The sequence below is a fragment of the Saprolegnia diclina genome (genome assembly GCF_000281045.1).
Source record: "Saprolegnia diclina VS20 unplaced genomic scaffold supercont1.12, whole genome shotgun sequence".
Taxonomy (NCBI): Eukaryota; Oomycota; class Saprolegniomycetes; order Saprolegniales; family Saprolegniaceae; genus Saprolegnia; species Saprolegnia diclina.
In genome coordinates this window covers 439,213-456,663 of record NW_008246079.1, presented here as the reverse complement: position 1 = coordinate 456,663, position 17,451 = coordinate 439,213, and the positions used below count along the sequence as shown (strand labels likewise).

The 17,451-nt window shown below is 59.2% G+C and overlaps 11 protein-coding genes across 11 annotated transcripts; 7 read left to right on the top strand and 4 right to left on the bottom strand.

Moving 5' to 3' along the window:
* Positions 1–4: 4 nt before the first annotated feature.
* On the top strand, positions 5–788 carry SDRG_04845 (hypothetical protein). The gene has a single exon (XM_008610532.1). It carries the CDS (start codon positions 132–134, stop codon positions 672–674), a length of 543 nt encoding a protein of 180 aa, XP_008608754.1. The 5' UTR covers positions 5–131; the 3' UTR covers positions 675–788.
* Positions 789–794: 6 nt separating this feature from the next.
* SDRG_04844 (hypothetical protein) lies at positions 795–1,664 on the top strand. The gene has a single exon (XM_008610531.1). The coding sequence runs from the start codon at positions 821–823 to the stop codon at positions 1,418–1,420; it is 600 nt and encodes a 199-aa protein (XP_008608753.1). The 5' UTR covers positions 795–820; the 3' UTR covers positions 1,421–1,664.
* A 156-nt stretch (positions 1,665–1,820) lies between these two features.
* On the top strand, positions 1,821–3,907 carry SDRG_04843 (hypothetical protein). The gene has a single exon (XM_008610530.1). It carries the CDS (start codon positions 1,865–1,867, stop codon positions 3,824–3,826), a length of 1,962 nt encoding a protein of 653 aa, XP_008608752.1. The 5' UTR covers positions 1,821–1,864; the 3' UTR covers positions 3,827–3,907.
* A 277-nt stretch (positions 3,908–4,184) lies between these two features.
* Positions 4,185–6,355, top strand: SDRG_04842 (hypothetical protein). Its single transcript, XM_008610529.1, has 8 exons — positions 4,185–4,537; positions 4,587–4,743; positions 4,796–5,020; positions 5,073–5,286; positions 5,330–5,379; positions 5,423–5,584; positions 5,634–5,934; positions 5,984–6,355. Exons 1-8 carry the CDS (start codon positions 4,194–4,196, stop codon positions 6,112–6,114), a joined length of 1,584 nt encoding a protein of 527 aa, XP_008608751.1. The 5' UTR covers positions 4,185–4,193; the 3' UTR covers positions 6,115–6,355.
* Positions 6,356–6,400: 45 nt separating this feature from the next.
* On the top strand, positions 6,401–8,549 carry SDRG_04841 (hypothetical protein). Its single transcript, XM_008610528.1, has one exon. It carries the CDS (start codon positions 6,432–6,434, stop codon positions 8,403–8,405), a length of 1,974 nt encoding a protein of 657 aa, XP_008608750.1. The 5' UTR covers positions 6,401–6,431; the 3' UTR covers positions 8,406–8,549.
* On the bottom strand, positions 8,494–9,311 carry SDRG_04840 (hypothetical protein). The gene is made up of 3 exons (XM_008610527.1): positions 9,036–9,311; positions 8,839–8,982; positions 8,494–8,798 (listed from the first exon to the last, which is right to left on the bottom strand). Exons 1-3 carry the CDS (start codon positions 9,289–9,291, stop codon positions 8,584–8,586), a joined length of 615 nt encoding a protein of 204 aa, XP_008608749.1. The 5' UTR covers positions 9,292–9,311; the 3' UTR covers positions 8,494–8,583.
* An 894-nt stretch (positions 9,312–10,205) lies between these two features.
* Positions 10,206–11,044, top strand: SDRG_04839 (hypothetical protein). Its single transcript, XM_008610526.1, has one exon. The coding sequence runs from the start codon at positions 10,224–10,226 to the stop codon at positions 10,959–10,961; it is 738 nt and encodes a 245-aa protein (XP_008608748.1). The 5' UTR covers positions 10,206–10,223; the 3' UTR covers positions 10,962–11,044.
* Positions 11,045–11,529: 485 nt separating this feature from the next.
* On the bottom strand, positions 11,530–12,571 carry SDRG_04838 (hypothetical protein). The gene is made up of 7 exons (XM_008610525.1): positions 12,490–12,571; positions 12,397–12,440; positions 12,306–12,343; positions 12,184–12,253; positions 12,048–12,132; positions 11,843–12,001; positions 11,530–11,796 (listed from the first exon to the last, which is right to left on the bottom strand). The coding sequence occupies exons 1-7, from the start codon at positions 12,564–12,566 to the stop codon at positions 11,658–11,660; spliced, it is 612 nt and encodes a 203-aa protein (XP_008608747.1). The 5' UTR covers positions 12,567–12,571; the 3' UTR covers positions 11,530–11,657.
* A 170-nt stretch (positions 12,572–12,741) lies between these two features.
* SDRG_04837 (SLOB protein kinase) lies at positions 12,742–14,181 on the bottom strand. The gene is made up of 3 exons (XM_008610524.1): positions 13,487–14,181; positions 13,131–13,440; positions 12,742–13,085 (listed from the first exon to the last, which is right to left on the bottom strand). The coding sequence occupies exons 1-3, from the start codon at positions 14,164–14,166 to the stop codon at positions 12,804–12,806; spliced, it is 1,272 nt and encodes a 423-aa protein (XP_008608746.1). The 5' UTR covers positions 14,167–14,181; the 3' UTR covers positions 12,742–12,803.
* Positions 14,182–14,534: 353 nt separating this feature from the next.
* Positions 14,535–15,014, top strand: SDRG_04836 (hypothetical protein). Its single transcript, XM_008610523.1, has one exon. The coding sequence runs from the start codon at positions 14,555–14,557 to the stop codon at positions 14,981–14,983; it is 429 nt and encodes a 142-aa protein (XP_008608745.1). The 5' UTR covers positions 14,535–14,554; the 3' UTR covers positions 14,984–15,014.
* SDRG_04835 (hypothetical protein) lies at positions 14,898–17,205 on the bottom strand. The gene is made up of 4 exons (XM_008610522.1): positions 16,513–17,205; positions 16,220–16,472; positions 15,615–16,162; positions 14,898–15,569 (listed from the first exon to the last, which is right to left on the bottom strand). The coding sequence occupies exons 1-4, from the start codon at positions 17,184–17,186 to the stop codon at positions 15,044–15,046; spliced, it is 2,001 nt and encodes a 666-aa protein (XP_008608744.1). The 5' UTR covers positions 17,187–17,205; the 3' UTR covers positions 14,898–15,043.
* Between the last annotated feature and the right edge of the window lie 246 nt (positions 17,206–17,451).

The window sequence follows — 17,451 nt, the reverse complement described above, 5'->3', positions numbered from 1 at the left end:
TGCGGTACCGCCTCTTGCCCGTCTCGGTCGCGACCTTCCTCTACACGGCGATACCCGCGATCGCCTTGAGCATCAACGGGTCGTGGCAGATTCTCTCTAACCTCTTTTACGCGGGCGCACCGACGATCGTCATGCATTTGAACGGGACGGCGTACCCGTGCGCGGCGTACGAGACGACGGGTGTCGAGCCCGCGGCCAGCTACTTGCTGCCGTGGATTGTCCCCGCGTTGGTCAGTTGTCTTGGACTCGGCGTTGGCGTGGCAGGTGGCAAGCTCTACATCTTTCAGCATCGCTGGCTCGTGGATGCGCAGTGGGCGACAGGCAGCACGTTCCTCCATTCCTGCGGCCTCCCCCGCTGGTTTACAAGCTTACCGCTCGGCCGCCACGAGGCCATTCGCATCGGCAATCGTCTCTTTTGCAAGCCCAGCATGCAAGCCCTCCTTGGATTTGCAAGCGTCACGCCACAGCAGACGGCAACTGCAAAGCCCAAGGCCGACGAAAGAACCCTGCATCTCATAAGTATCTACGACCTGCTTCTCGCAACGGCGCCAGCCTGCGTCTTTACGCCCAAGATATACGGCGACGTGGTCAAGAACGAGCTCAAGCCACCCTCCAAGAAGCGCTTGGATCGATGCACCTCGTATGAGCACTCGCGCGGTTCATGCGTATGCTGAGCTCGGCGCATTGCCACGTCATCGTCAAGAAACGGTATATTTTGTGCTATTTCCGTATTTTTCATCATCTTCCCGTATTGGGCTCAATATACCCTTTTATTTCCGTCATTTGCGCAATATACCGTTTTCCGAAAACGAAACACAGGATGGACGCGCTGCACACCGAGACAGCGGAGCACCCGCTCCACGACGCCGCCCGCGAGAATGACGTGGCAGTCTTAGAGAGCGCGCTGGCGTCAACGCCCGTCGATTCGCTGGACCAGTACAAGCTCACGGCGCTACATTGGGCGTGCGACCGGGCTCAGCCCGACGCCGTCGCGTGGCTGCTCGCCCACGGGGCTGATGCTAATGCCGTCGAGCGGAGACTCTTCAAGCGCCGGCCACTTCACTTCGCGGCGCTCGGCGGCGCGAGCTCGAGTGTCATCTCGATGCTATTGGCCCACGGCGCAGACCTCGAGGCCACCGACCATTATGGCCGCACCGCGCTCCACTGCGCCGCCCACAGCGGCAACATCCCAGTGCTATCGTGTCTTCTCCAGCACAAAGCCAACGCGAGAGCGACGACATCGACAGGTCAAACAGTACTTCACGTCGCTGCGATGAACGGTCAAGGTCCAGCTGTGGCCTTCTTGTCCGAGAGGCTGTCCGACATGGTTGCTTATGTCGATGGTCATGGACAGACCGCAAAGGACCTCGGCGTCGTATGGCTACCCTATTCTGCGACTGGATCGGAGAACCACCAATAGTCCAGTTGAATTCACCTCCAGTCCTCGGTTGAGTTGGCTTTGCAGGATTCGCATCGATCGTCCGGACATCCTCTACGACTTCGTGCCGGCCATCTTGCCGCGCTGGTGTCGCCCGTACCTCCCAAGATCATCGGCACATTGCACACAATGTCTTTACACGCTCCGCGCCACCTCGTATGTATATGGTCGTGGCACGTGTGTTGGCTAAGAACTTATCTTGTAATCGGATGATGTGATAGCTGCAGTGTGTGTTCCACGCGTCAATCTCGTGCAAACAGCAGCTCTCGAGTACGTCCCGCTTCGAGACCCATCACCCGCTGTCTTTTCGACCAACGTCCATCATGCGACGACGGCTTGTCCAAGCAGTTGGTCACATGTCGTTTCACAACGATAAGTATAGCTTGGCTCCTGGAAAGGACAGCAATTCTGCCACTTTGCACCACCATGACGCTGCAGTCGACGCTCTCGAGCGCCGCCTTGAGCATCTCCAACATGGGTAGTGCGTTTAGCTCGTCCACGCGCAAGTACGACGCCATCAAACGCGATAGCATGCGCGTCTGGATGCGCATCATCGCCAACCTCGTCGTCGTTGCGGCCATCTACGGGTCGCTCTCTTCCATGTTCATCCTCAGCGCCCTCGGCGCTTTTCGTCGCAGCAACCTCACGTACCACTTTCAGAACGACGCGTGGCGGCCGCTTGCGCAGTCGTGTCTTCTCACCTCCGAGGGCTTTGCCCCCCACTCGTGCTCGTCCGTCGAGTCGAGCTTGCTTGCGACGCCCGCCGCGTGGGCCGCCACCGGCAATCAGCTTGCGCACGTGCTTCAAGTGCCACCGCAAGCCAAATGGAAGGTCACCACGTGCATGGTCGGATGCTCGTCGGACGCAAACGACTCGACACCCGCGTCCCTCCAGATGCTCGTGGGCTACGATGTCTACCCAGAGTGCAACCCACAACAGGGCAGTCAGTCGATCGCGGGGATGATTTTACTGGAAGGGACGGTTGTCGACGATGTCTATCCCAACGGCGCTTACCTACTAACCGTCTTTGCCGATACACACATGAACACGACGACAACTTATGTCGACAGCGACGACAGCTCGACCACCCGGATCATCCGTGACGTTGAGCGTGTTCTGATTGGGCGTGACGGCAGCGCGCAACGCTACCCGGAGGGAGCAAATGCTATCATCAAGTCGCACCCGCTCGGGCCCCGGTACTCGATCCGCGCGTCGTGCGTTGCCCAGATCGTCGACATTAGCGACGAGGTGGGCAGTCAGCGCGGCTGGAGCACCGGTCGTGAGTCAAAGAAGGCAGTGGTTACCGGGAAAGCGTGTGGGCACGTGGTCTCCGAGTCGATCGAGCTCGAGGTCGTCCACGCCGTTCTGGTCATCATCACAATCGTTGGGCTCGGCGGCGACATGCTCATGACGTTTGAGGGTCTCAAGGGCGTGTTGCAGCACAAGCCAGTTCTGACGTACGACATCCTCACGGGCGTCGAGCGGCGCAAAGGCCTTTTGTTTATCGGTGCGATTAGCGCGTTTCCCGGCCTTCTCTTCTTTGACATTGCTCGTATTTACGCCGGGCGACCGATCGACGACTGGCTCTGGCTGCTCTCGATCCTCACGCTGGGCATCTTTGTCGCGTGGTTTGCACTCCTCCTCTTCTTGGGGCTTCAGTTTGTGCCAAGCCCGCCTTCCATTCGGCACAAGCTCGCGCCGTGGTCGCCTGCGGTCTTTATCTACGGTGCGATTCCGTCGATTTCAGCCAGTGTCTATGGCTCGTACGAGGACTTGCACGCGTCATTCTTTGCGGCGACGTCGCTCCTGGGCATGAACGTCTCGGGGCGGGTCTGTGGCTGCGGCGCCTACGACGCCAACAGCATCGCGTCGGCGACGTCGCTCACCCTTGGGAACATTGTCATTGCGGTATGCACCTGCTTTCTCATGAGCATTGTCTACGCGATGGCCAAGCTCCAATTTTTCCAGAAGAAATGTGTGCTCGACACGACATGGACAAAAAACAATGAGTTCTTATCGCAATCGGCCATGCCCTACTGGTTTACGGGGCTCCCGTTGGACCAAGCCGATGCCATCAAGATTGGCAATAAGCTCTTCTGCAAGCCGAGCATGCAAGCCCGCATGGGCCTCGCCGCCGTCGTCATTGCGCCCGAGATGCGCCGCATCCTCGTCGCCAAGGAGGCCAAAGTCGTCGACACGGCACCGGAAGAAGTGTTTTACCTTGTCAGCGTCTACGACCTGGTGTGGGGCATTCTACCGCGGTACCTCCGGCTGTACATGCCGATGGTGCAAAGCGAAATCGTCAAGAACGTACTTACGGCGCCGACCAAGAAGCGGCTCCAGCGCGCGAAAACGTTCAAGTATAGCCGGGGCACGTGCGTTGGTTGACACTATTGTCCATCACTAGTAAACCGGTGGATGGAAACGACACTGTTTACAACTGCCTTCTTGCGGCCTCGTGTGCCCCGGGGTAGGTTCCAGTTGTGGTTCATTATCGACAGAGCTACGTACTAGAACGAGGTGGCTGAGGACAGGCATGTACAGTCTTTGGATGGTTGGTATCGCTGGGTCCTATGTGCGAAGTTGCCGTCGCGGCTTGTTGCGTGCGTCCAGCCTAGGGCCATGACGTGGCACGGCCTCCCATCGCCCAATCACAGTGCGACTGCTGGCACCGCAATCGCAGCATGATTGGTCAAAAGCATCGAATCGAACGTCCATGCGCGCATGCCATTGGGTAAAAAAGAAAGTTCGATGGATGTTTCAACCAATGGCCAAACGGTCTGCCACCCCGCGCCTGGCACTGTTCAAAATGTCGCCCGAGGAGCTCACGTTCACGCTCGTGCTCGTCTCGCTGTACGTCGTGCCCGCGACCTTCTTCGTGCTCCGGCGCCTCGTCAAGGACCCGCGCGGCTGCTGGACCAAGTACTTTGCGCTGCACCTGCTCTGCCTTCTCGTCTCGTACGTGTTGATCGCCGAGCTCTACCGCGTGATTGCCGCGAGCAGCGTCCCGACGTTCGATCCGTACGAGATCCTTGGCGTCCGCGAGTACTCGACCAAGAAGACGATTCGCAAGGCGTACCGCGCGCTGAGCAAGCAATTGTATGTACTTGCGCAGGAAACTGGCTATGGACTCATGTCCACGATGTAGCCACCCGGACAAGCAACTTGGCGACTCGCTCGCCGCGTCCAAGTTTGCGCTCATCGCCAAGGCGTACGAAGCGCTCACGGACCCCGTCTCCATCAAGAACTTCAAGAAGTTTGGCCACCCGGATGGCCCATCCTTTCACTTGATCGACTTCAAGGCGGTACGATGCCATCTCCCATCATCGCTCGCATCTCATAGGTACCTGTATGCAGATGAGCGGCCAGGCCGGTATGACGATCATCGCGCTTGTCTACGGCAGCATGGCGCTTCTCGGCGTCGCGATTGCAATGCTCAGCGGCGACAAGTACAAGCCCGAAGTGCACATGGAGAACGTCGAGCGGCTCATGGCAGGCTGGCACGACAAGATGTCGGCGTTCGAGATCCTCAACCGCTGCATCCGCGAAGTCAAGCAGCCGCTCGCCGAGAAGGCTGGTGGGGTACAAGTCTCCACGCTCATCGATTCCGAGTCTTATCGTATCTTATGCGTAGGACTGCTGTGGCGGCGGCGGATCGTTGTACGAGATGGACGCTGAGGTCGTCGCGTTTCTGGATCTGCTCGAATCCAACCAAGTCATCTCGACGCTCGAGCACCGGGATATCTCGCGCATCGACCAAGACCACGTCAAGCGTGACATGGTGGCCCTCTACTATTTCTTAAACGAGCGCAAGGCCAAGGAGCTTGAGCTCACCGTGCCCTGCGCCTGTACGGTCCCTGCACCCTACGCACCTATCTCACTGTACGCTAGTGCACGCGCGTATCACGGACATTGTGCTGCAGCTCCCCTACTTGGTCGAGGTAGCTGCTTGCTCTGCACGTTTCATGTCTCAACGAGGGGTAGGTGTTTGTCGAATTCTCTATCAAAGTGGCGGCTGAGAAGAAGTCGGATGCGACTACCGTGGTGACGGCGCTGCGTCTCCTGCCCGCGCTTGCCCAAGGCAGCTTGACGGTCGATGCGGCGGCCATTGCCGCCCAGCGTCAGCGTCTCACGACAGGCGGCAAGGTTTGTCGATGTTCTTGCCTCGATTAAATGTCTTATATTTTTGGTCAAGGTGCCGGCGCTCAAGCTCAGCAACGTCGCGCTGCGTGTGGACGACGAGACGGACGTCTTCCCGCGCGACTGGGTCACGCTGCACCTCCAGCTCGAGCGATTGCACGTGGTGGCTGGTGCACTCGCGCCGGCCGCGGGGACGCTCTACGACAAGAAGAGCAAGAACCACGTGTACCGGCGCGACCACATGTGGGTCGTGCTCCAGAACGCATCGACGCACCACCTCCTCGGCGCGTGGAAGATTGAAGACGGGCACCAACGTGTCACGGACGCCCTTGGGTTCTGGGCGCCCGCCATCATCGGTACTGTATCGCAGCATTCTCGTATCCCAAGCTGATGTTGGTGGCGTAGGCGACGTGGTCATGGACCTGCGTGTCCTCTCGACCGTGTATCTGGACACCGAGTGCCACGAGTCGCTCCGCATGAAGGTCATCTCGGCCAACGCGGTGATCGAAGAGATCACGTCCGACGACGATGCTTAGTCGATGTACCTTTATCTTGTTGAACAACTGCGCATGTCGTCGAGGACGTTGACACGGTGTATGCTTCCCGTGCAAGCTTCTTGACGTGCGAGCCTTAAGAAGTCGAGCTAGGCACGGAGCTAGCCGTGTTTGAGGTGTCAAATAGCTCTGAGAAGACGTATACCATCATCGCATGAGCCTTTAGATTAGGAGCCTGACGCTCTATTAATTGAGCCAGAGGAGCTGTCTTCACCGCTTAAACCTAACCTCGTCCACGCTGGAAAGAACGGTGCGACTCAAAATAGCTCGAGGTATTGCCATTTAGAAAGGACGGCAGCATGGTCGCGTCGTCGAGCAGCAGCATCGTCTCGCACCGCTTCTCGGGCTTTGGCCTCTCGGGTCTCCTCACGGGCGGGCACCACCATAGCCACGCAACACCGTCCGGTACGCAGAAGAAGAGCGCGGGCGCCAAGCGTGTCTGGCTCCGCATCGCCTCCAACCTTGTCGCGGCCAGCGTCCTCTTGTTGTCGCTGATTACGATGCTCGTGCTGCTCGTCCAAGGTATGTTTGACCGGCGCGTGGTCCAGTTCAACTACCAGACCGATGCCAACTACTGGCGGCCGTTCGAGCAGTCGTGTCTCGTAAATGCGCAAGGGTTTGTGCCCCACTCGTGCACAGACGACGAGCGCGCCGTGCTCAACACGGACGACGCGTGGTCGGCGCTCGGCCTTCAACTGGCGCGGACGCTCCAAGTGCCTTCACAAGACGTGTACTTTGTCACGACGTGTCTCGTTGGGTGCTTGGACGAGACGCAATCCGCCGAGCTGCACTTGCTCGTCGGCCGCAGCTCGTACCCAGCGTGCAAGCCAACGCAGCAGCAGTCGGTGCTCGGTATGGTCATGGTCGAAGCCGCGGTTGTCGACAGTATCTTCCCGGACGGCGCCTTCTTGGCGACCATCTTTGCCGACGTCGCAGCGAGCGAGAGTGTGCCGTATATCAACAGCGACGGCACCGCCAACGTCGTGCTTACCAACCCGACCCGTGTCCTTGTCGGGCTGGACGGCGCGACGCAGACGTCCCCCGATGGCCTCAACTCGATCATCTTTTCGTATCCGCTCGGGTCCCGGTACTTTGTCGAGTCGCACTGCGTCTCGCAAATCATCGACATTTCGCAGCTGGTGCGCAACCAAGTGGGCTACAGCGTCGGTGAAACTTCGGGCAAGGCCATCGTACCCGGCTGGGTCTGCGGCCACAACGTCTCGAACGCGGCGGAGCTCCTCTGGTTGCAGTCGGCGACAGCGATCGCGTCGTTTGGCGGGATCGCCGCCGATCTGTACATCACAAGCAAGGGCCTTCGCGGGCTACTCCGCCACAAGCCTGTGCTGACGTATGACATCCTCTCGAGCCTCGAGCGACGCAAGCTGCTGCTGCTGCTCATCGTGCTCTCGGGCGCCCCGTCGCTCTTGTACGTTGACGTGGCGCGTATCTACTATGGCACCGACAATGGCGGCCGAATCTGGCTGCTCTCGATCCTCTCGCTCGGTATCTTTTTCGCGTTTGGCGCCTACTTGCTGGTCGTTCTTCTGCAGTTCCTGCCGAGTCCCCGACGCCTTCTTCGCCATCGCATCCTTCCCGTCTCCACGAGCGTGTTCATCTACGCTTCGATTCCTGCGATTATCCTCAACATCCACGGGTCGCACGAGCTCCTGAGCAACACCTTTTATGACGTGCCAGGTGTCTTGCTCATGCACATTGGAGGCAACGACTGCGCCTGCGGAGCGTACGACACGACCGGTGTCGAGACCGCGACGGCATACCTCTTTGGCTTTATTGTCTGGGCGGTCGGCGGTTGCGCCGTCGCCAGCGTCGTCTACGCGGTGCTGGCCACGTATCTTCGCAGCCAGATCTGGTGTCTCCGCACCGAGTGGGCCAAGGAGAATGCATTCATGCGCGCCTGCGGTCTCCCGCACTGGTGCTCGGGCCTCCCGCTGGACGAGGCCGACGCGATTCGCATTGGGAGCCGGCTCTTTTGCAAGCCCAGTATGCAGGCGCGCATGGGCTTTGGGACGCTGCTGCTGACGGCGCCGCACGCACGCAAGGTCCTCGCCCAAGACACCACGAGCGCCGACGAGCCCACGTACGTGCTCGTGAGCATCTACGCGCTCTTGCCGTCGCTCCTGCCACCGTCGCTTCGGCAGATATCGCCGCGGATCTTTGGTGAGATCAAGAAGAATACGTTGAGCCCGCCAGCCACGCGCCGCTTGCGACGCAGCACGCGGTACGAGCAGAGCGATGGCACGTGCGTAGGGTGAGCCATCGCGATGCTCGTCACCAACGTATCAATGGCCTCTGCGCTACGTCTTGACCGCGTTGGCAGAGTCTAGTCGTTGCTAATTTAAGGTGCAAGCATCGAATGTCACAGAAGTAAATGACAATATTGCGCCGACATGGTCGACTTGTAGAGACACTTGGAGTGGTCCCGACGCACGCTTAGAAGAGGCGAAGCTGCTGGCCAAGGGCAAAGCTGTAGAGCCGAGAGTCGATCGCGTCGCCGTATGTTGCCTCGCGGTCGTGGAGCGTCTCGAGAAGCGTCGCGAGTGGCGCCTGCAGCACTTGAATCATCTCGGTCGGTTCAAGCGCTTGCGACGGCGGCCCGTCCGACGTGACGCGCGCCACGACGAAGCGGCAGTTGCTGCTCGTCAAGCCTACGCTGCATGAGGCGTGGCGCCTCGTGCCGGATTGTACCTGGATCGGAGGCAATGACGGGGCCGATCGAGACGATCTCTGAGACGTTGTAGCCTGTCTCTTCCTTGATCTCGCGCTCGACCGTCGTCGCGACCGACTCGCCGGCGTCAATGAGTCCCGCCGGCAGCTCAATGATCCACTTGTCTACATATGTATAGTCGCTATCCATCGATCCATGCGGCGTTGGGCGACCGTACCCAGGGGCGGGCGGAACTGCCGCACGAGCACGGCGACAGGCCCGGTCGGCGCGGCGAGCAGCGGGAGGACCACGACGGCGTCGGCGTCGGCGCAGGGCGGGCGCGTTGTCCGCTCGACGGCCGAGTACGCCCGCTCGACGCCTGCGAGGTCCTTGTACGTCACCTCGAGGAGGCGCAGCCACTTGGTCGCATGCAGCTCCTTGCGCCCGACGACCCGAGGTAAGCGCATGCTGTTTGGTGATTGGTTAAAATACATTAGCTGACCCTACCCCGTCCAAGTAGCCTTCTGCCACCGCAAAGGTCGTCCATCATTCGACAGACACATACCCATGTACAAGCTGTCATGTAGCCGGTTACGACTGCCTAGTATTCGTCTTGTGAGTGAGACCTCTCGTCGAGCGTTCACCGCAGCCATCAGCACCATCGAATCCATCAAGCAGTGCTTGATACTCTTCCTCGCGATCGATACAAAGCGGCTGGCAGGAGCTCTGGCAGGCTGAGTAGAATATATCGCATACCCCACAGTCGGCAGCATCGAGACGCGGCTGCATCATTGACGAAGAGCAAGCACCACGAACGATGTGCTGTGATAACGAATACGGTACGCGGTGATACAGTAACTGCACGCCTCGATGCACGGCCGCCATCCATCAGGTGCGCGTTCACGGTTGCTGGATCATTTCAAATCCCAAGCAACGCTGGCGCAGCTGTGGGCATCGTAGGCAGTACGGTACTTGTACATCGTAGCTGCTGAAAAGACGCGACGAGCTGGCCTCTCGGTATGGCTTCCTCGGGCTCCATCTCGGTCACTCGACATGATAGAACCGACGGCTTTGCTGCTTAACAGTTGCGGTTCCGTGACCGCCAAATAATACCACGTGGCGACAGCGCCGATCTTCCCACTGCACCAGCAGCTGCATCAGCCCACTGCATCATGACCAGGGTACCGTAGTACAATGGACATACGACCGTGCGCCGAGGCGAGTTGGCGCATGCTTGGCTGTCGCCTGCTATGCTGCTCGCGCTCGGGGCGACGCCATCACCACCGTTCTGCCACCACTGAGGTGCATCTACAATGGTTGTGGTGGCAAAGCCTCTCGCTACCGGACCGCAATGCCGTGGAGAGGTGCACTGCGTCGCAGCTGGCACCCACGTCCCTTTTTTCTTCCTCGGCGCACGACGCACGCCATGACCACTTTGCAATTCGCAGCGATGCGCAAGACGCTGCTCTCGCTCCTCTCGCTCGTGGCCGCGGCCGCCGCGGCACCTCTCAACGACACGACCAATGCCAACCGCACGGCTCCCTACGACCCGCTCTACGAGCAACTCGCCGCGCGCTTCCGCGCAGACTACAACGATACGCAGTATCTGACCACGTCGCCGGCGCTCAAGCACATTAGCAACCTCGAGGACCGTCCGGTCTTCTACGAATACAACTTTTTTGTCAACGGCCCGAGCTTCGCCAACGTCGGCGGCAACAGCAAGTTCAACTACGCGCTCTCAATGACCGACAAGACGGTCACAACGACGCCATACATGTTTGGGTGGGGGGCGCACCACTGGCGGCTGCGCGACGGGTGGCCGCCGTACCCCGACAACATTCCGCGCCGCGAGTGGATCGTGCACCCGGACCCCAAGAACTTCCTCTGCCTCGACGCGTGGTGGGACGGGCCGACGCTGCGCGTGCACGGCTGGGAGTGCAACCGCGCCAACATCAACCAAATGTGGCTCGTCGAGTACGACGACACCAAGATGTTCAAGGTCGTGTTTCTGCGCCCACGCCACTCGCCCGAGTACTGCCTCACGGTCAACGGCATCACGTCGTCGTACAACAACCCGTACGCAGTGGTCTTGGACAAGTGCACGTGGCGCGTCGAGCAGCAGCAGATCTGGGCCCCGGTTCTCATGGGCCCGATCGACCCCTAACCGCATGCACGGACTAGTCATACATCTACGTTTATGTCATCCATAAGATAGTGTCCATGCAATGGCAGACAGAATTGTCCTCCAAAAGTTATGCAATGTCAACGCAGAAGAGACGCCTTCGCAGTGAAGAGCGCTTCTTACGACAGTGGAGGAGCGACCGACATGTTCAAGCAGTGCAAGCGACAGTAGGACCACGCTGCATCTCGTTGGTCAACGCTCGACGACTAGCCATCGAAATGGGCTCTACTCACACCATGTCGACGTCGACGCGTCACCAATCCCGCCGAGAGTCTTGAGGCTTTGAACGATAGCTTTGCACGGCTCTGGATCGCGCTCCGGCAGGTTCGCAGAGTGTGAAGCGTGGGCCAAGAACGAACTCCGTGGTGTAGAGGTCAACGCCGATAGGAAAGAAAAGAAAGGAGCAACACCTCCGAGGCTTGAGCCTCGCACCTCCTGGGCACATTGCTTGCACTGGGGAATTGGCGAGGTGTCAGCAGCAACGCTCCATGCTCCATGCGATAGTATCGAGCTGCATGCCATGGCGGGGTCAAAGTGCTGAATGCGGTCGATGCAATCTCCAAGACAAAGGACGCTCCGTGACTTCTTGGTCGCACACGCAAGCATCAAGAACGTCCGGACGCTAGGCTATGGACCCTAGCCCGAGCGCGCTATTGTTCAACGACTCGATTCTTTTGGCTACGAAATGACACAACCGTCGGTCTCGGTCTGTGACGGCGCCTTTGCTCGCTTGGCGGCTTCTTCCTCGGCTTGCTTCTTGAGCCGCAGTTCTCGCCGCAGCATGTAGCCGTTCTGAATCTTGCTCGTGGCTTCGCGTCTAGTTCAGCACATGAGGTCATCATCATCCATGTGCTAGGATCGACCGTCGAATGCTCTCCATTTCGCGCTCAAACATCTCTTCGGGAATGTGCGACCCGTAGTTCATGTGGATCTTGCCCGTCCAGCGGCTCGTGCGCTGCGCGTGGGCACCATAGTGGTGTGCATACCACACGTCTTCGTTGATACCGTAATGGCTGCCGCGTCTAAGACCGCCGATTAGCGTCGTCGATGCAAGTTGCAGCGTCGTACGGTGCAGACGCCCGCGCGCTGGTCTGGCCTTTCGGCGAGTAGTGCGTCTCGCCGCGGTCACGGTACGAGAAGCGGTTGTCGTATTCTAGCATCAACGAATGCTACACATTCCATTGTCGTTGGCGTCGCTACGCACCTGCGCGCTTGGCCGGGTCCGAGAGCACCGAGTTGGCCTCGCTCACCTTCTTGAAGAGCGCCGCCTTCTCCTACGCATTCACATTCGATCACGCCAATGCAGCATAAGGCGACGCTGCACACGAGGTCGTTGCCATTGACGTCAGGATGCAGCTGCCGGGCTACGCCACCCCATGAGACCAAATGAAGCGCCAGGTAGCACAAGGGTGCGTACCGAGCTTGAGGTACGCTCGCTTGATGTCCTTCTGCGTCGCATTGCTGCGTCATGCCATGAGGAATCGGCCATACGTCTCCTTCAGCAGCGTACCGCGTCAGGTTCATCACGCGGTAGTAGTCCATCCTACGCTTGCCGACCGCTGCCGAAGCCCCGAAACCTGTGTGCATGCAAGCATCCGGATACATGTATCGTATCCGGTTTCCACTGCAAGTCCACCTTAGCTGAGAGTGACTAACTACAGCGCTGCGGCCGAGGTAGATGGAAGAGGCTCTTCATGTGTGTGCGACGTACTCGACCTCGTATCTCTCGCACCAGCCACAATGTGACGTGGCACACGCAGCGCACAGAGACACAGTCGGATTTTTAGTCGACGACTGGATACATACTAGTGCTCGATAGTGTAGTCAGGGCGCCACAGCATCGTCGTTGTCGTCGTCCAAGCTCGTGCGAGCGTATTTGAGGGACGCGCTGCTCGCACGGTACTGCGATCGACGCATGGACTTGCTCAGAGCCCGTGAGCGCAACTGATGCCCCTTGCGCTTCTCGTCGTGGCTGGCTTCGGCTGACCGGCGCGCCTCCTCGAGCGCCATTGCGTCTTCGTACTGGACGCGGTAGGCGTGGCGCCGTGCCTGGTTGATGCGCATGCTAGCTTTGAGAAGGGCCTTCATATGGCTGTCCAAGCGCAGCTACATGGTCCACGGTCATTGCGTGTTGCTGCACGCGGAGGTTACCGGCGGCAACGGCGTATCGTTCAGACTACTCGAAGCGAACAGAGGCAAGCTCAGCAAGGCGTGTACCGTCACGTCGGGGCCTTCGCCGTGGAAGATGACGCGGAGCACGTCGGCAATCTCGATCGGGAGCTCGAGTAAATCGTCTACGGTCGGCGCGGTCGCTGCGAGCGCTTGGCCGCACGCCATCTCGTAGAGGCAGTGGCCGAAGAGGAGCAGATCGACATCGACGTCGCCTTCGAGCGGCACCGTCCACGCCCGCCAAGTCGCGTCGCGCTCGAGGCCGAGCACCGTGTTGTAGATGTCTGCAATGCTAGTGCACTCGACATGAGTTCGTAGCGTCCGTAGGTAGCATGTACCGGGCGACGTTGTTGTCGAGGATGATGTTGGAAAGCTTCAGATGCTCGCAGATAATGCCCTTTTGCCGCAGCGCGTCGAGGCCAAGCAGAATCTGTCGTCCGTAGCGCGCGACTTGCGGCCGTGCAAGCCCGGCGCCCGTGTGTCGTGGGGCGTACTTTTCTTCGTACGCTCTGCGCGGGTCGGCCCGCTGGAACACGAGGTCCTTGAGGCTACCCGTCGACACAAAAGGCTGGGCGACCAGAATGCCCGGCCGCTGCATGACCTCGGTGGACGACCCTTTCTCGTTGGCGTAATGCACGTCGAGTGTCGGCAGCAGGTATGGGTGCTTGAGCGCCACGAGGAGCGACTTGAGCTTGTACGTTGTGAGCCCAGCCGACTGGTGGCACAAGAGACTCGCCTGCGTGGGCACGAGCGAGAGAAGCACACATGCGTTGGCCGCGCCCGAGAGGTCGGTAAAGTCGACCAGGAACGAGTGCTTGAGCGCCCGCGACCCGATACGGCGCAGGACGTGCTCGTCCGGGCGCCACGCAAAGAGCGGGTGGCGCTGCGTGAACTTGCGCGCAAACAAGATCGCGCTCGACAAGGACATGTCCTCGATGGGCGCGCCCATGTCAGCCGCCGGTTCCGCCTTGGTCGCTGCCCGCGTCGGCGCAGCCAGCGTCGATTCCGTCTGCCCCATGCTGTGTGCTTCAAGATACGGGATGTTGTGGGAGTTGCTCGACGACCCTTTAAAGTGCGCTTTCTCCTGCAAGTTTTCAAGTCGCAAAGGTAGCGTACTTTAGAGGTACCTGAACAACTAATGTGTCTAATAACACGCAACTATGCACCTATTCGAGTCTTGTCATGCGTCGTTAAAGCTCTCAAGTTGCGTGTTTTTGGGTGCGCGCGATCTTTTGAGCTCGAAAGCGTACTTAACAAACCATGCAGTGGATGTTATGTTCCACGCCTGCGGCGTTAAACCGGGAAAATGGTGTGTTATAATACACTACAACGCCGTGTAACACGCGTTAAAACACGGTGTTAAATTTGGGGTCTGTGTATGGTGGTCACAAAACTACGATTCGAGCATGAGCAAAGCTGCCAGCGCCAAGAAGGCCGACGCGCCGCCCGCCGAGAAGCCTGCGGCCAACGACGCCTTGCATGCGGAGCGCGAGGAAGACGACGATGAAGAAGAGGAGGCCCAGGAGTCGGACAAGACCAAGGCCGAGGAGACGAGCGCGATGAAGAAGCTCGATGGCAACGACGACGAGAACGAAAAAGCGATCGACGTCAACACGATGAAGCACCTTCTCTCGACGCTCAAGGCGACCGAAGAAGCCGAAAAGCAGGAGGCCCTCGCGCATGAGAAGGAGCTCGCCGCTGTCAAGATCGCCAAGGACGACGTTGCGTTCTTGGCGGCCGAGATGAACCTTCCGACCGCGATTGCTGAGCGCAAGCTGCGCGAGGCCCAAGGCAACCTCGAAGCGTGTTTGAAAACGTTATTGCACCTCGTCTAATAAACTAGCAGCTGACGCCATTGATACGATACGACGTGGGTCTGTACAGGTCGCTTGCCTTCACCGGTCGGCGAGGATGCGGGACACGGATTTTCGCACGCGCGCGATCGGCTGGCTCTCGCCCATGAGCGTCGACCGCCGGTTCTTGTGCAGGTTGACCGTGTCGACGATCTTCTCAAAGCGCCCATACAGCGCGCCCGCGCCCTCGTGCGCGCCGTCCCGCGGGCTCAGCACGATCTTCTCCTTGAACTGATTGACCGCGTCTGCGAGCGAGATGTGGCGGGCATGCGAATACGGAGCGAACGCGTCGAGCATCTCGGTAAAGAACTTGGTGCGCTTGAAGCGCGGGAAGCTGTCCTTGGTCACGAGCCGCGTGATCTCGTACCGCGCCGGCTCAAAGACCGTGAGCTCGACCTCCATTTCGTCTTCCACGCCGCGGACGCCGAGCGACGCGATTTGGTTGATGATGCTCTCGCGCATATTGTGGTCAATATTGACCTGCTTGGGCGCGGTCTCGCTAATGTACGTCTCGCAGAGGAACTGTGCCATCTCACGCCGCGCGCCCATGGCCTGGATGCCCATGTACCTACAGCGTCATTGCATATGCAGCATCTTTGTCAGCATCATGTACGTGTCGAGGTCGATGAGGAAGAGCGCGTTCTCTTCGCTAAACTCGGCGCGGCAAAACGCCAAGAAGAAGTCGCGCGCCTTGTGGTGCTGCATGACGTGCTTGAGCTCGACGGCGTCGCGCAGCCAGCGAATGTAAATCTCGGCCAACGCGACGGGCGACGTGCCAATGATGCGGGTGCTCACGTCGCGTGGGCACGAGAAGAGGACGCACGGCGTCTTGGCGACGACCGTATGTTGGACGTTCGAGGCGTGTGGGAAGTGAGCAAACGTACCAAAGTAGCTCCCCGGTGAGAGCACGGTCGTCATTGTGGACTCGCCGGCCACGTCGCTCGCCTCGACCGTGCCGCAGATGATGATGCAAAACTTGGTGTCGTACGTCTCGGGCGTCAGAATGATATCGCCCGAGCAAATCGTGTCCTCGACGAGAAAGTGGTGCGAGAGTTCGACGAGCCGGTCCAGTTCAATCGCTTGGAAGAAGGGCACAATGTTGGACGACAGGGCCTTCTTCATGAAGCGTTCCTGCAGCAAATGCCGTAGCTTGTTTTGCACCTAATCGTTGATGTGATGAGACATATCAAGTTGATATCTTGATATTTGAAATCCGACCTCGGGGTTGTCGTCGAGGAACTGGAGAAAGAAATCTCTCTCGATCGAGAGGAGCATGGCATGGTCGAGCACCTTGATCGTCGCTGCGCGGGGCACGCGTGTCATGAGGGCCATCTCGCCAAAGCACGAGCCCGCGTGCAGTGTCGCGAGCACGATCGACTGGCCGCTTTGGTTGGAGCTCACTTCGAGCGCGCCTGCGAGCGTAATAAACATCTCGGAGCCTTCTTCGTCGTTCTCCCGGAAGACGACGCATCTAGTATGTTGGTCAATATCGTCCGAGATCGAAGGACTACCCCGGTGCGAGAACGCTAATGGTTGAGAGGTCGGCCAATCGAAGGAGCTTTTCGTCGGCAATGTCGGAGAAGAACGAGACGGACCGGAGCAGCGTGAGCGAGTCCGAGTTGAGGACGTTGTTGACGAGGTAGTAGACATTGGATGCGAGGGCATTCGACGGTTTTTCGAGCACGAGCAATTTGCTTCGCTCGAGCACTTGGATCGACGTTGCGCGATACGACTTGATGACGACTTCATTGCCGCTTGTCTTGGTCATGCAGAAGCGGAGGAGGTACTCGTGCGATCCTTTCGTCGCGTTGGTCGACACGAGCATCTCTTCCGTGTCGATCGTGAATTGGCTCGACGCGTTCGGCGCCCGGTTGCGGTCCTTGAAGAAGCGCGAGACGGTCAGGTTGCCCTTGGCAAAAATGTGGACACCAGAGTACTTGCTCGTCGCGCTCACGTTGAACGAGACGGACCCGAGCTGCGGCACGACCGCTGTGATCTTGCCGTCGTACAAGAGCGCGATTTTCGTACGCGCGGAAATGATCGGGAACCCCGGGAGCACCGTGTGGGGCACAGACGAAGTCCCGAGGCTCTCAATGTCGTCTTCCACAAAGAGCGGCGAGAGGAGGCTCGAGCCCCAGAGGTCTTGTCGCTGGCTCAGCGCCATCCGCGTGCAGGTCCCGCCCATCGTCGCTCGGAAACGAACCTGAGATGCTGCTAACTTTAGCCGGGCCGACATCACCATACAAACCCCAAGTCGTTTTCGAGGCCATACAAACCGCCCTTGTGAGCGCGGGGTAGGGTTCCTGCGGTAACAGTTTTGAACCGGGCGGCATCAACATCGTCTTTGGCGACAGCAGCGACATCATACCTCGCTACGACACTTGTGTGGCAGGATGTTTGTTGTTCAAGCAGATCTAACTCGACACGGACCAGCGTCTGGTTCGCCGGTC

What these genes read in the sequence shown, in the direction of transcription:
- SDRG_04836 (XM_008610523.1), top strand. Translation starts at nt 14,555, where the DNA reads ATGAGCAAAGCTGCCAGCGCCAAGAAGGCCGACGCGCCGCCCGCCGAG.
- SDRG_04839 (XM_008610526.1), top strand. Translation starts at nt 10,224, where the DNA reads ATGACCACTTTGCAATTCGCAGCGATGCGCAAGACGCTGCTCTCGCTC.
- SDRG_04842 (XM_008610529.1), top strand. Translation starts at nt 4,194, where the DNA reads ATGTTTCAACCAATGGCCAAACGGTCTGCCACCCCGCGCCTGGCACTG. An exon ending in CGCGCGCTGAGCAAGCAATT is followed by an intron (nt 4,538 to 4,586) that starts GTATGTACTTGC and finishes TCCACGATGTAG; the next exon opens with CCACCCGGACAAGCAACTTG. An exon ending in ACTTGATCGACTTCAAGGCG is followed by an intron (nt 4,744 to 4,795) that starts GTACGATGCCAT and finishes ACCTGTATGCAG; the next exon opens with ATGAGCGGCCAGGCCGGTAT.
- SDRG_04840 (XM_008610527.1), bottom strand. Translation starts at nt 9,291, where the DNA reads ATGTATTTTAACCAATCACCAAACAGCATGCGCTTACCTCGGGTCGTC. An exon ending in GCAGTTCCGCCCGCCCCTGG is followed by an intron (nt 8,983 to 9,035) that starts GTACGGTCGCCC and finishes ATACATATGTAG; the next exon opens with ACAAGTGGATCATTGAGCTG. An exon ending in CGTCATTGCCTCCGATCCAG is followed by an intron (nt 8,799 to 8,838) that starts GTACAATCCGGC and finishes CATGCAGCGTAG; the next exon opens with GCTTGACGAGCAGCAACTGC.
- SDRG_04837 (XM_008610524.1), bottom strand. Translation starts at nt 14,166, where the DNA reads ATGGGGCAGACGGAATCGACGCTGGCTGCGCCGACGCGGGCAGCGACC. An exon ending in CTCGACAACAACGTCGCCCG is followed by an intron (nt 13,441 to 13,486) that starts GTACATGCTACC and finishes CGAGTGCACTAG; the next exon opens with CATTGCAGACATCTACAACA. An exon ending in ACGATACGCCGTTGCCGCCG is followed by an intron (nt 13,086 to 13,130) that starts GTAACCTCCGCG and finishes TGGACCATGTAG; the next exon opens with CTGCGCTTGGACAGCCATAT.
- SDRG_04841 (XM_008610528.1), top strand. Translation starts at nt 6,432, where the DNA reads ATGGTCGCGTCGTCGAGCAGCAGCATCGTCTCGCACCGCTTCTCGGGC.
- SDRG_04835 (XM_008610522.1), bottom strand. Translation starts at nt 17,186, where the DNA reads ATGGGCGGGACCTGCACGCGGATGGCGCTGAGCCAGCGACAAGACCTC. An exon ending in ATTAGCGTTCTCGCACCGGG is followed by an intron (nt 16,473 to 16,512) that starts GTAGTCCTTCGA and finishes CCAACATACTAG; the next exon opens with ATGCGTCGTCTTCCGGGAGA. An exon ending in TTCCTCATCGACCTCGACAC is followed by an intron (nt 15,570 to 15,614) that starts GTACATGATGCT and finishes ATGACGCTGTAG; the next exon opens with GTACATGGGCATCCAGGCCA.
- SDRG_04838 (XM_008610525.1), bottom strand. Translation starts at nt 12,566, where the DNA reads ATGCACACAGGTTTCGGGGCTTCGGCAGCGGTCGGCAAGCGTAGGATG. An exon ending in ACGTCAATGGCAACGACCTC is followed by an intron (nt 12,254 to 12,305) that starts GTGTGCAGCGTC and finishes GTGAATGCGTAG; the next exon opens with GAGAAGGCGGCGCTCTTCAA. An exon ending in GAAATGGAGAGCATTCGACG is followed by an intron (nt 11,797 to 11,842) that starts GTCGATCCTAGC and finishes GTGCTGAACTAG; the next exon opens with ACGCGAAGCCACGAGCAAGA.
- SDRG_04843 (XM_008610530.1), top strand. Translation starts at nt 1,865, where the DNA reads ATGACGCTGCAGTCGACGCTCTCGAGCGCCGCCTTGAGCATCTCCAAC.
- SDRG_04844 (XM_008610531.1), top strand. Translation starts at nt 821, where the DNA reads ATGGACGCGCTGCACACCGAGACAGCGGAGCACCCGCTCCACGACGCC.
- SDRG_04845 (XM_008610532.1), top strand. Translation starts at nt 132, where the DNA reads ATGCATTTGAACGGGACGGCGTACCCGTGCGCGGCGTACGAGACGACG.